This window comes from Procambarus clarkii, chromosome 26 (genome assembly GCF_040958095.1).
Source record: "Procambarus clarkii isolate CNS0578487 chromosome 26, FALCON_Pclarkii_2.0, whole genome shotgun sequence".
NCBI classification, from domain to species: domain Eukaryota; kingdom Metazoa; phylum Arthropoda; class Malacostraca; order Decapoda; family Cambaridae; genus Procambarus; species Procambarus clarkii.
The window spans coordinates 45,821,668-45,833,824 of NC_091175.1; the positions used below are offsets into that span (position 1 = coordinate 45,821,668).

Sequence of the window (12,157 nt, forward strand, 5' to 3'; positions counted from 1 at the left end):
TTAGTGTTGTACAGAATGAGTTTGAAGTGAAGGAGTATTACCTGATGATTGGACAGTGTCATTGTTCCCATCCCCAAAGCACACTCAGATAATTATAGACCCATATCTCTAACATAATTTTGTCTATTAGCACAGTTTTCGGCGTGAATGCATTTTGGTTCTACAAGGTAGCCAACTCCATCAAAATATTAAATATGTACCCAACTCAATTAACGATTAATCAACCAATTACTCCATGGGATAACTTGGATCTAGCAGTTGATTTTGTAAATGCACCCAAGAAAGATAATGTACACTCTACATTATTAAAACAGTTAACACTGTGAAGCATCACTGAAAGTACTCAGAATATGGGTAACGATGTGTATCAGTGGTATACCGACGGTTCTGTAGAAGAAGGTGGACGATGTACCGGATGTGCATGTAATATATTTGAACAATCTTCTCTCTTACATACATGAATGAAGCGCTATGCTAAACTGTGTAATTACTATTTGAGTACTGGAACACTTGATGATATATTGAACTTGTACCCTAGATTGACGATGTAACGTATCAATTATACAATGAATGTATGTGATGTAACTCTATAACCTGAGCTTGTGAAAGCACCTTAATCACCTTCAGTGATTAAGTGCTTAATTGCACACTAGTTTCTCTATCAGTTATCTCACCTTGTCAGAGTAAAAGAGACAAATATATGTGTATGTATGTGTTCAGAATTCAATTTCACCTTTGTAAATGCACGTTAATGACACTATGTAAAAGACACATCGAACACTTTATGTAGGGCATACGTAAATCTGTGTATTTATGTATTTACGTATGTAGCTTAGCCTAGCATTTTAAAAACACTACAATCACCTTATGTGGTTGATTGTTCAATAAATCCCTGAACTATATGTTTAACAAATCTCTAACCCTATCAATGGAGTTAGTTTAGTTCTTATATTATGCACCCTATACCCATCTTGTGGGCGGTAGTGGAAAGGGTTAGAGTCCATGGCGGACTGAAGAAAATGTATATATGATGGTTAGCATTGTTAATGTGTGGCCACGTCTGTGGTAGAAAATAATACAAAAAAATCAAATAAAGGTATTATTGAAACTTTATACGAAAACATTAAATCCTAAATATATCTTTAATATTATACTTGAAATATGGTATACTTTGCTCTCTCCATCGTACTTCTGCACCTGCTGGCAAGTGGTTCGGTGCAGTGTGCAGGTGATGTTCATTACTGGGTGAGCTGGCAAGTGGTGCTCACCTGCCAGCTCACCCAACGAAAATTTGGTTTTTAATACACTTACACATTTATTGGGTCTTTCCTTCACCTTCATTCAAGCACTAGGGTATTACAGTAAGTGTTTTAATTATAATATTTATTAACGTTATTATTTTTAATTTTTATTATTATTAGTATTATTATTAACAGGAGAGGATCGAGTGTGTGTGTGTGTGGGGGGGGGGGGGGGAAATGGTACACATGTCCACATCCCAATGCCCGCCCTTCCAGGACTGGGGGTGCGGGGGTGTACAATAAACTATACCCACATCCGGCGGCAGCTTGTCGAAGGCGGAAGTGTAGCCTAGAGAATTTGTCATGATAATTAGTGATGACTCTTATTTTGATTATGGGTCTGTAATCCAGTTAAGCTTTTATTCTTAATTTATATTACAATGCTGGTAAAATACACTTCTTGATGATGAGTATGGAGTACAAATGAACTCATTGTGTACCCAAGTTCAAGTTCAAGTATGTTTATTGAGATAAGCAATAAATAAATCTCAAAGGGATAGAGTAGCTTAGGCTATTTCAACCCCCCTCTAATTCAAGTCCCTCAAGGGGCGCACAAATACTGTGACTACAAATAGACAAATAACATTACAAGAATCCAAACAAGAATTGTGAACCCTATACTCACAGGATGAATATAGGGTACACAATAAACTACCACTCACATCATGGGTATGGGTTGCACAAGAAACTATCGCGCAGAGGATGAATATGGAGAGCAAAGTAAACAAAGATTCACACGATGAGAAAGGGTTTCGCAATGTCCTATGACTCACAGAATGAGTATTAGCTGCACAATAAACTACAGGTCACAGGATAAGTATGGGTTGCACAATAAATTACAGGTCACAGGATGGGTATGGGCTGCACAAACTACCGGTAACAGGATGAGTATGGGATGCACAATAAATTACGGGTCACAGGATGAGTATGGGTTGCACAAACTACTGGTAACAAGATGAGTATGGGATGCACAATAAATTACCGCACAGAGGATGAGTATAGGGTGCACAAACTGGTTGGGTAAATGGAAATGGTTGGGTACATTTCCTTTCACCTAATGCGACTATTCATGTGTCCGGACACCGGCGATTGTGTGGTATTGGCTATTTATTTAACCATAACTTTGCATTCATTTAATAATTATATTAAGATATGTTTTCCTTGAAATGTAGTTACATTATCGTCTACATGGCTTTATTCTGACATAAAGACCTATGGCGTTACTTTGCATATATGCAAAGTAATTATAAAATTGATTGGCTTGTGTGGAGGCCTTCACACTCCCTGAGCGAGCCATCAAGTAACTATAAAAAGGCATATATCTTAACTTTCAATTCAGTTATATTTATGCCAAAGTATTAACATGCAGCTTATATTTATGTCTTTATGATGACATAGAAAACTTCGTTTATTACAATATCTAGATTAAATTAACATTGATCTTCGGAAGGTCATAGTTCCCATATCGGTAAGGAGAGCGTCGGCCATGAAGCCTTGTTTAAAGTATGAATATTTTTCCTCTCTAATAAGGTATAATCTCTGTGATGGATTCACAAAAACTATTTTATATCTGCCTTTCTGATAACATATACAAAATATAATCTTTATTTGTGAATATTTGTTAATTAAGCAATATATCAGAGGGCGTGTAGGGTTCGGTGTTCAATGAACGAAAAGGACTGGATCACTGTGTACAGGAGGCTGATATGGCAGCAAACACTCTCCTGGCGACCATATTTCTTGGATAAGTCGCTCCACACAATTGTCGCTTGGACCGTCGACTTCCTATGGCGTCACCTCTCACATATTTACGTCTCATTTCGTTATGAAATTAGATTATTTCAGAGAAAAAATAGGTTTGATCATGTTCTACGTGTAGCACCAACATTATAGTAAGTAAATATACCATATTTCTTCATTACTTACGTAATGCTAATACGTTTTGGGTAGTTTTGGCCTGATTTGGGTGATTGGGGTAATTCTATGGACCGGCTGACGCCAGCACAAAACCACCCCGTCCTACAGTGCGGCGTCTCCCTCTAACACGCCTCTGTTTATTCACTTTATCTACAGTACAAGACATCAAACACTTGAAACCTAGTCATTCTCAACATTAACGCGTCTCCCAACATTTGTACTCGTGCAGTCATCGAGAGAATAGATACTTCACGCAAACTACACCTACTATCAAGAACCAAAACAAACATACTACATCCTCTTAGTATTCATAAATAAATAAGACAAAGAAAATGTCTGGGATAAAAAGGAAAGCAAACTTGAGTGAAGAGGAGCTGACAGTTCTCGTTGATGAGGTTAAGAAGAGAGAACGCATAATTTTTGGGAAGCTATCAAGACAAGTCATTACCCAAGATAAACACTGTGCCTGGAGCCAAGTAGCTGTTGCTGTAAGTGGTGTTGGTCTCTGCTCAAGACAACAAGCCGATGTTCGCAAGAAATTTCAGGATCTTAAATCTTCAGTCAAGAAAAATAATCAGGCACTATGAAATTGATTTAAATCTTTCTAATTATAATCTCTAAAAATAGTTTAAGAAATTATAATATTTTGTAATAACAATTGTAAATAAGAACAATATTGAAACATTAAAATGTAACAATTATTCATATCATTAATTTTGCTATGACTTGCATAGTATATAGTGTAATTTAATAACCAATCTACCTCATATAGTCAACTTATGTTTGGTGTAAATATTTACATGTTTTTTGTATTAAAGAATGTTTATCAATTGCTAGGTTTAATTGTTGAGAGTTCAAAGTAGTGACAATATGAAAAAAACACCAGAATAAGAAACATTTTTATTGGCAAAAAGATTAATGGCAAAGATATAATTATTTTATCACATCCCTAATATATGTTTCACCTCAAATTGGTCTAAGGGCAACATATTGATGGCCTATATCATTGTTTTGTGTATATCATTTAAACAAAATTATATTAAATTTTTCCCTTACATGTAAGGTATATTAAACACTGTACTGTATTGAAAGCAACTTTATTTTATAATTAAAATAATTCAATTTTAAGGCTAATGCTGTGTATACACAGCATTGGCTAACAAACACTGTTATTTTACAAACCAAAAATTTACCCAGCCATATTATGTACCACATTTCTTAGTGTCTATGAATAAATATTTATTGATATATTTTTCACACAAATTTTTGGTCTTTTGTCAGATGCATATATTTCTCCTCAGGTATCTGACTTTCCATATAAAGTATAGCAGCATAAATAATATTTCCAAATCAGCAGGTACATGTTTGTAACAGTTTGTTTGTATATTTATGTTTCACTTACATATACAGTATGTGCTATTGAATTTAATAGGTAAAAATTGATAGGATAACTTACAAATAAATCTATGAATCCAATTATAAATGTTTTTGATTTCCGTTATTGATAAATTCTTGAGTTACTGTACTTGTATTTTTATACAAAAGTTCCATTATGTAGTGTTTTCAATTACATGTTTTACTTTGTTATATAAGTATGATTTTAAATAAAAATTTATGAGAAAAAATTCCTTACTACTTCCCTTCTTTGTGTGTGCCCATTTTCATGTGCTCCACCTTCAACATTTTCATTCATTATAAAGTCATCATCAATGATCTCTTCAAGAGGTATTCTTTGCTCAATGCAATAATTGTGCAACAACATACATGCAACTGAAATCTTTGCACATTTATCTGGTTCATATTGAAGACTACCACCAGACCTGTGGAGACACCTAAACCGAGATTTTAACACGCCAAAAGTTTTCTCGATTACCACTCTTGTTCTTGCATGGCTCCTGTTATACAGCTCTTCTGGAGGGTTTTCAGGGTTTGTGAAGGGTGTAAGTAAGTTGTGTTGCAAGGGATAGCCACTGTCACCTGCATAGATATTTAATTTATAAAATGTGCATACATCTTTAAAAATCACTCAATAATCCTAAACCCACACTGTCTTTCACACACTATTTGATTCTAGCATCTGAAGTGGTTGGTTACCTTCCTCTGTCATATGAATACCTCTTGCATTACATACATCATTCTCATTTAATGTTCAGAGGCATATAACTGACATGTCAAAACAACCAAAATGTAATCCACTTCCTTCCATATTTAACTTAATCATCCACTTGTAATCTCTGGTACACTCATGACACATGATGTATATAAACACCAGTTTAAACACATTTCTGCTGATTTCCATTCAAAATTCTCACTCTCATTCTCCATATCAGGGCTAAAACACACTTTCATTTCTTTAATATAAAATCAACATGAATAAATTTCTTTATACTATTCATAATACAATAAGCTGTTACCATTCAATATTAAACAACTTTTATTTATAGACTGTACAGTGTATTTGTTGTGACTCGATAAATAACAAATAGGCAACCTACTGTACTATAAATGAAGGTCATATATATAAAATGCATATCTTACCTAGCAAATAGGAAATGCCAAATTCTCCTGCTTCAAATCTGTCATGGAGTCTGCTGTAAGCCCATATGAAAGCATCATGAGTGCTTCCAGGGTATCTTGCACAGAAATCCATGATTACATTATCAGGATTTGACACAACTTGAATGTTCAAAGAATGATATTGTTTTCTATTTACATATATGTTTTCTTCAACTTTTGGAGCTTTAATGGGGACATGGGTACAATCGATTGCTCCAATTACATTGGGAAACCTACTGATATTATTAAATTTTAACTTAGTTTGTATAATTTCATTCATCTCTGTTGGCATTTTTATTTCTGCTAGTCCTTTTCTGTAGAGAGCTTCCGTCACTCCAGTTATTATTCTTGATACACTCGATTGACTGAGACCAGTTGAATCTCCAATAACACTTTGGAAACTTCCACTTGCATAAAATCTCAGAGCTACTAACAATGATGTATGGGCAGGAATGGCTTGACCTCTTCTAGTTATTCTTTCAATATCATCTTTAAGGTCTTCACAAAGTCTTAAGATCATATGACGTGGAAAACGATAGTACCTTAACAATTTTTTATCACTTACATCTAATGGATATAGACGATCTTTAAAGACTCTTTCTCTCCTTAAAGCTAGCTCATTACGTAAAGCAATAAGCAATAACATTTCAAATGTTTTTAACTGTTAAAATTGGTATTTTTTTGGATGCGTGTCCAGGAACACTATACAGTATTGGGTACCTAGGAAAAATAAAGCATATTGTAATACAGCCTGTAAGATGAAATATATATATACACACACATACTGTACATACATATTTGGGGGTGTACAGTGTGGTGCCCATGATTGTCTATTTATCCTGCCACCTTTCTTCCATCAGCCCCTTGTCCCTATTCAGTCCCCATCCCTCTCTTTTTTTTTAACAGGCCATAATTAGAGGCCTAAGTATTCAATGACCAAAGTTTTTGTAGTTTTTACCCTAACCTAACATCATTTGTTCAGGATGTTTTTCTTTTATGTCTCACCCACATTTAATTTCAAAATAAAACCAAACAAAATAAATTAAAACTGTATATGTATAGCTAAGGTACACCCTTACTGATTACTAGGTGAACAGGGGCATTTGGTGATAGTAAATGATCACATCAGGCAGGTCTCATCACCTTCTCTCATTTTTCATGTTCACCAGTGTTTATTTACTTAATAACTACTGGTATAATATCTTGCTATTATAAAACTAATTCTACTATCATCAAACACATATTTACTTCAAGCTTCAAGCAGAGAATGCATATATAACTAACACGAAGGACTACTCTTCACTAGATTCACCAGCTATAATATTTTGGTCATGTTCCAATATCATAAATCGATCCCAGTGTTATGTAGTAGAGAAAAAATGACTTATATCCAGTTTACGTAAAGCTACGAGTGGTCGAAACCACACTTAAATCCCGAAATGAACTTACGAAGATTTTTCCACTTAGGGTAGTTAATTGAATACGGACGTAGCCGCCACGAAGGCGTTAAGACGGAAAACGCTCTTAGCTAAGAGGAAAAACCTTCGTAAGTACCTTCCTGAATCCGGCCCCAGAACTCACTTCTCAGCCTACAATGCAAGGCCCGATTTGCCTAATAAGCCAAGTTTTCCTGAATTAATATATTTTCTCTAATTTTTTTCTTATGAAAGGATAAAGCTACCCATTTCATTATGTATGAGGTCAATGTTTTTTTATTGGAGTTAAAATTAACGTAGATATATGACTGAACCTAACCAACCCTACCTAACCTATCTTTATAGGTTAGGTTAGGTTAGGTAACCTAACCTAACCTATCTTTATTGGTTAGGTTAGGTTAGGTAGCCGAAAAAGTTAGGTTAGGTTAGGTTAGGTAGTCAAAAAGCAATTAATTCATGAAAACTTTATATATATGTCGTACCTAGTAGCCAGAACGCACTTCTCAGCCTACTATGGAAGGCCAAATTTGCCTAATAAGCCAAGTTTTCATGAATTATTTGTTTTTCGACTACCTAACCTACCTAACCTGATCTAACCTAACTTTTCCGGCAACCTAACCAAACCTAACCTATAAAGATAGGTTAGGTTAGGTTAGGTAGGGTTGGGTAGGTTCAGTCATATATCTACGTTAATTTTAACTCCAATAAAAAAACATTGACCTCATACATAATGAAATGGGTAGCTTTATCCTTTCATAAGAAAAAAATTAGAGAAAATATATTAATTCAGGAAAACTTGGCTTATTAGGCAAATCGGGCCTTGCATTGTAGGCTGAGAAGTGAGTTCTGGCTACTAGGTACGACATATATATATATATATATATATATATATATATATATATATATATATATATATATATATATATATATATATATATATATATATATATATATATATATATATATATATATATGTCATACCTAGTAGCCAGAACGCACTTCTCGGCCTACTATGCAAGGCCCGATTTGCCTAATAAGCCAAGTTTTCCTGAATTATTATATTTTCTCAATATTTTTTCTTATGAGATGATAAAGCTACCCATTTCATTATGTATGAGGTCAATATTTTTTTATTGGAGTTAAAATTAACGTAGATATATGACCAAACCTAACCAACCCTACCTAACCTAACCTAACCTATCTTTTTAGGTTAGGTTAGGTTAGGTAGCCAAAAAAGTTAGGTTAGGTTTGGTTAGGTAGGTTAGGTAGTCGAAAAACAATTAATTCAAGAAAACTTGGCTTACTAGGCAAATCGGGCCTTGCATAGTAGGCAGAGAAGTGCGTTCTGGCTATTAGGTACGACATATATATATATATATATATATATATATATATATATATATATATATATAGGTAGGGTTGGTTAGGTTCGGTCATATATCTACGTTAATTTTAACTCCAATAAAAAAAATTGACCTCATACATAGTGAAAAGGGTAGCTTTATCATTTCATAAGAAAAAAATTATAGTAAATATATTAATTCAGGAAAACTTGGCTTATTAGGCAAATCGGGCCTTGCATAGTAGGCTGAGAAGTGAGTTCTGGCTACTAGGTACGACATATATATATATATATATATATATATATATATATATATATATATATATATATATATATATATATATATATATATATATATATATATGTCGTACCTAGTAGCCAGAACTCACTTCTCAGCCTACTATGCAAGGCCCGATTTGCCTAATAAGCCAAGTTTTCATGAATTAATGTTTTTGCATCTACCTAACCTACCTAACCTAACCTAACCTAGCTTTTTTTGGCTACCTAACCTAACCTTACCTATATATATAGGTTAGGTTAGGTTAGGTAGGGTTGGTTAGGTTCGGTCATATATCTACGTTAATTTTAACTCCAATAAAAAAAATTGACTTCATACATAGTGAAAAGGGTAGCTTTATCATTTCATAAGAAAAAAATTATAGTAAATATATTAATTCATGAAAACTTGGCTTATTAGGCAAATCGGGCCTTGAATAGTAGGCTGAGAAGTGAGTTCTGGCTACTAGGTACGACATATATATATATATATATATATATATATATATATATATATATATATATATATATATATATACAACTTTAGAACACTTTCCCACCAGGAGACTCGAACCCTAGCCAGCACAGAAGCCTTCCAGCAACTGGCATAACAGGTACGCCTTAACCCTCTGCACCACCGCTCAGACCCTTAAAGAGGTGGTAATTTCGGAGTATTTAAATACCCCAAAGATCAACACCTCCCAAGAGCACCAGAGCAAGTGAGGGGTCATTTAGACGTTAATTTCATCAAGTCCCTATTAATATGGGAAGACACAGTGTCTCTGCTTAAGGCACAACTCTCCTAAACACGAGAGTTAAGTATACAACTTTAGAACACTTTCCCACCAGGAGACTCGAACCCTAGCCAGCACAGAAGCCTTCCAGCAACTGGCATAACAGGTACGCCTTAACCCTCTGCACCACCGCTCAGACCCTTAAAGAGGTGGTAATTTCGGAGTATTTAAATACCCCAAAGATCAACACCTCCCAAGAGCACCAGAGCAAGTGAGGGGTCATTTAGACGTTAATTTCATCAAGTCCCTGTTAATATGGGAAGACACAGTGTCTCTGCTTAAGGCACAACTCTCCTAAACACGAGAGTTAAGTATACAACTTTAGAACACTTTCCCACCAGGAGACTCGAACCCTAGCCAGCACAGAAGCCTTCCAGCAACTGGCATAACAGGTACGCCTTAACCCTCTGCACCACTGCTCAGACCCTTAAAGAGGTGGTAATTTCGGAGTATTTAAATACCCCAAAGATCAACACCTCCCAAGAGCACCAGAGCAAGTGAGGGGTCATTTAGACGTTAATTTCATCAAGTCCCTGTTAATATGGGAAGACACAGTGTCTCTGCTTAAGGCACAACTCTCCTAAACACGAGAGTTAAGTATACAACTTTAGAACACTTTCCCACCAGGAGACTCGAACCCTAGCCAGCACAGAAGCCTTCCAGCAACTGGCATAACAGGTACGCCTTAACCCTCTGCACCACCGCTCAGACCCTTAAAGAGGTGGTAATTTCGGAGTATTTAAATACCCCAAAGATCAACACCTCCCAAGAGCACCAGAGCAAGTGAGGGGTCATTTAGACGTTAATTTCATCAAGTCCCTGTTAATATGGGAAGACACAGTGTCTCTGCTTAAGGCACAACTCTCCTAAACACGAGAGTTAAGTATACAACTTTAGAACACTTTCCCACCAGGAGACTCGAACCCTAGCCAGCACAGAAGCCTTCCAACAACTGGCATAACAGGTACGCCTTAACCCTCTGCACCACCGCTCAGACCCTTAAAGAGGTGGTAATTTCGGAGTATTTAAATACCCCAAAGATCAACACCTCCCAAGAGCACCAGAGCAAGTGAGGGGTCATTTAGACGTTAATTTCATCAAGTCCCTGTTAATATGGGAAGACACAGTGTCTCTGCTTAAGGCACAACTCTCCTAAACACGAGAGTTAAGTATACAACTTTAGAACACTTTCCCACCAGGAGACTCGAACCCTAGCCAGCACAGAAGCCTTCCAGCAACTGGCATAACAGGTACGCCTTAACCCTCTGCACCACCGCTCAGACCCTTAAAGAGGTGGTAATTTCGGAGTATTTAAATACCCCAAAGATCAACACCTCCCAAGAGCACCAGAGCAAGTGAGGGGTCATTTAGACGTTAATTTCATCAAGTCCCTGTTAATATGGGAAGACACAGTGTCTCTGCTTAAGGCACAACTCTCCTAAACACGAGAGTTAAGTATACAACTTTAGAACACTTTCCCACCAGGAGACTCGAACCCTAGCCAGCACAGAAGCCTTCCAGCAACTGGCATAACAGGTACGCCTTAACCCTCTGCACCACCGCTCAGACCCTTAAAGAGGTGGTAATTTCGGAGTATTTAAATACCCCAAAGATCAACACCTCCCAAGAGCACCAGAGCAAGTGAGGGGTCATTTAGACGTTAATTTCATCAAGTCCCTGTTAATATGGGAAGACACAGTGTCTCTGCTTAAGGCACAACTCTCCTAAACACGAGAGTTAAGTATACAACTTTAGAACACTTTCCCACCAGGAGACTCGAACCCTAGCCAGCACAGAAGCCTTCCAGCAACTGGCATAACAGGTACGCCTTAACCCTCTGCACCACCGCTCAGACCCTTAAAGAGGTGGTAATTTCGGAGTATTTAAATACCCCAAAGATCAACACCTCCCAAGAGCACCAGAGCAAGTGAGGGGTCATTTAGACGTTAATTTCATCAAGTCCCTGTTAATATGGGAAGACACAGTGTCTCTGCTTAAGGCACAACTCTCCTAAACACGAGAGTTAAGTATACAACTTTAGAACACTTTCCCACCAGGAGACTCGAACCCTAGCCAGCACAGAAGCCTTCCAGCAACTGGCATAACAGGTACGCCTTAACCCTCTGCACCACCGCTCAGACCCTTAAAGAGGTGGTAATTTCGGAGTATTTAAATACCCCAAAGATCAACACCTCCCAAGAGCACCAGAGCAAGTGAGGGGTCATTTAGACGTTAATTTCATCAAGTCCCTGTTAATATGGGAAGACACAGTGTCTCTGCTTAAGGCACAACTCTCCTAAACACGAGAGTTAAGTATACAACTTTAGAACACTTTCCCACCAGGAGACTCGAACCCTAGCCAGCACAGAAGCCTTCCAGCAACTGGCATAACAGGTACGCCTTAACCCTCTGCACCACCGCTCAGACCCTTAAAGAGGTGGTAATTTCGGAGTATTTAAATACCCCAAAGATCAACACCTCCCAAGAGCACCAGAGCAAGTGAGGGGTCATTTAGACGTTAATTTCATCAAGTCC

At 36.7% G+C, this 12,157-nt stretch overlaps 1 protein-coding gene across 1 annotated transcript; it reads right to left on the minus strand.

The window, feature by feature from the left end:
- Positions 1–4,359: 4,359 nt before the first annotated feature.
- LOC123752914 (putative nuclease HARBI1) lies at positions 4,360–7,537 on the minus strand. The gene is made up of 2 exons (XM_045734937.2): positions 5,757–7,537; positions 4,360–5,195 (listed from the first exon to the last, which is right to left on the minus strand). The coding sequence occupies exons 1-2, from the start codon at positions 6,418–6,420 to the stop codon at positions 4,831–4,833; spliced, it is 1,029 nt and encodes a 342-aa protein (XP_045590893.2). The 5' UTR covers positions 6,421–7,537; the 3' UTR covers positions 4,360–4,830.
- Positions 7,538–12,157: the final 4,620 nt, after the last annotated feature.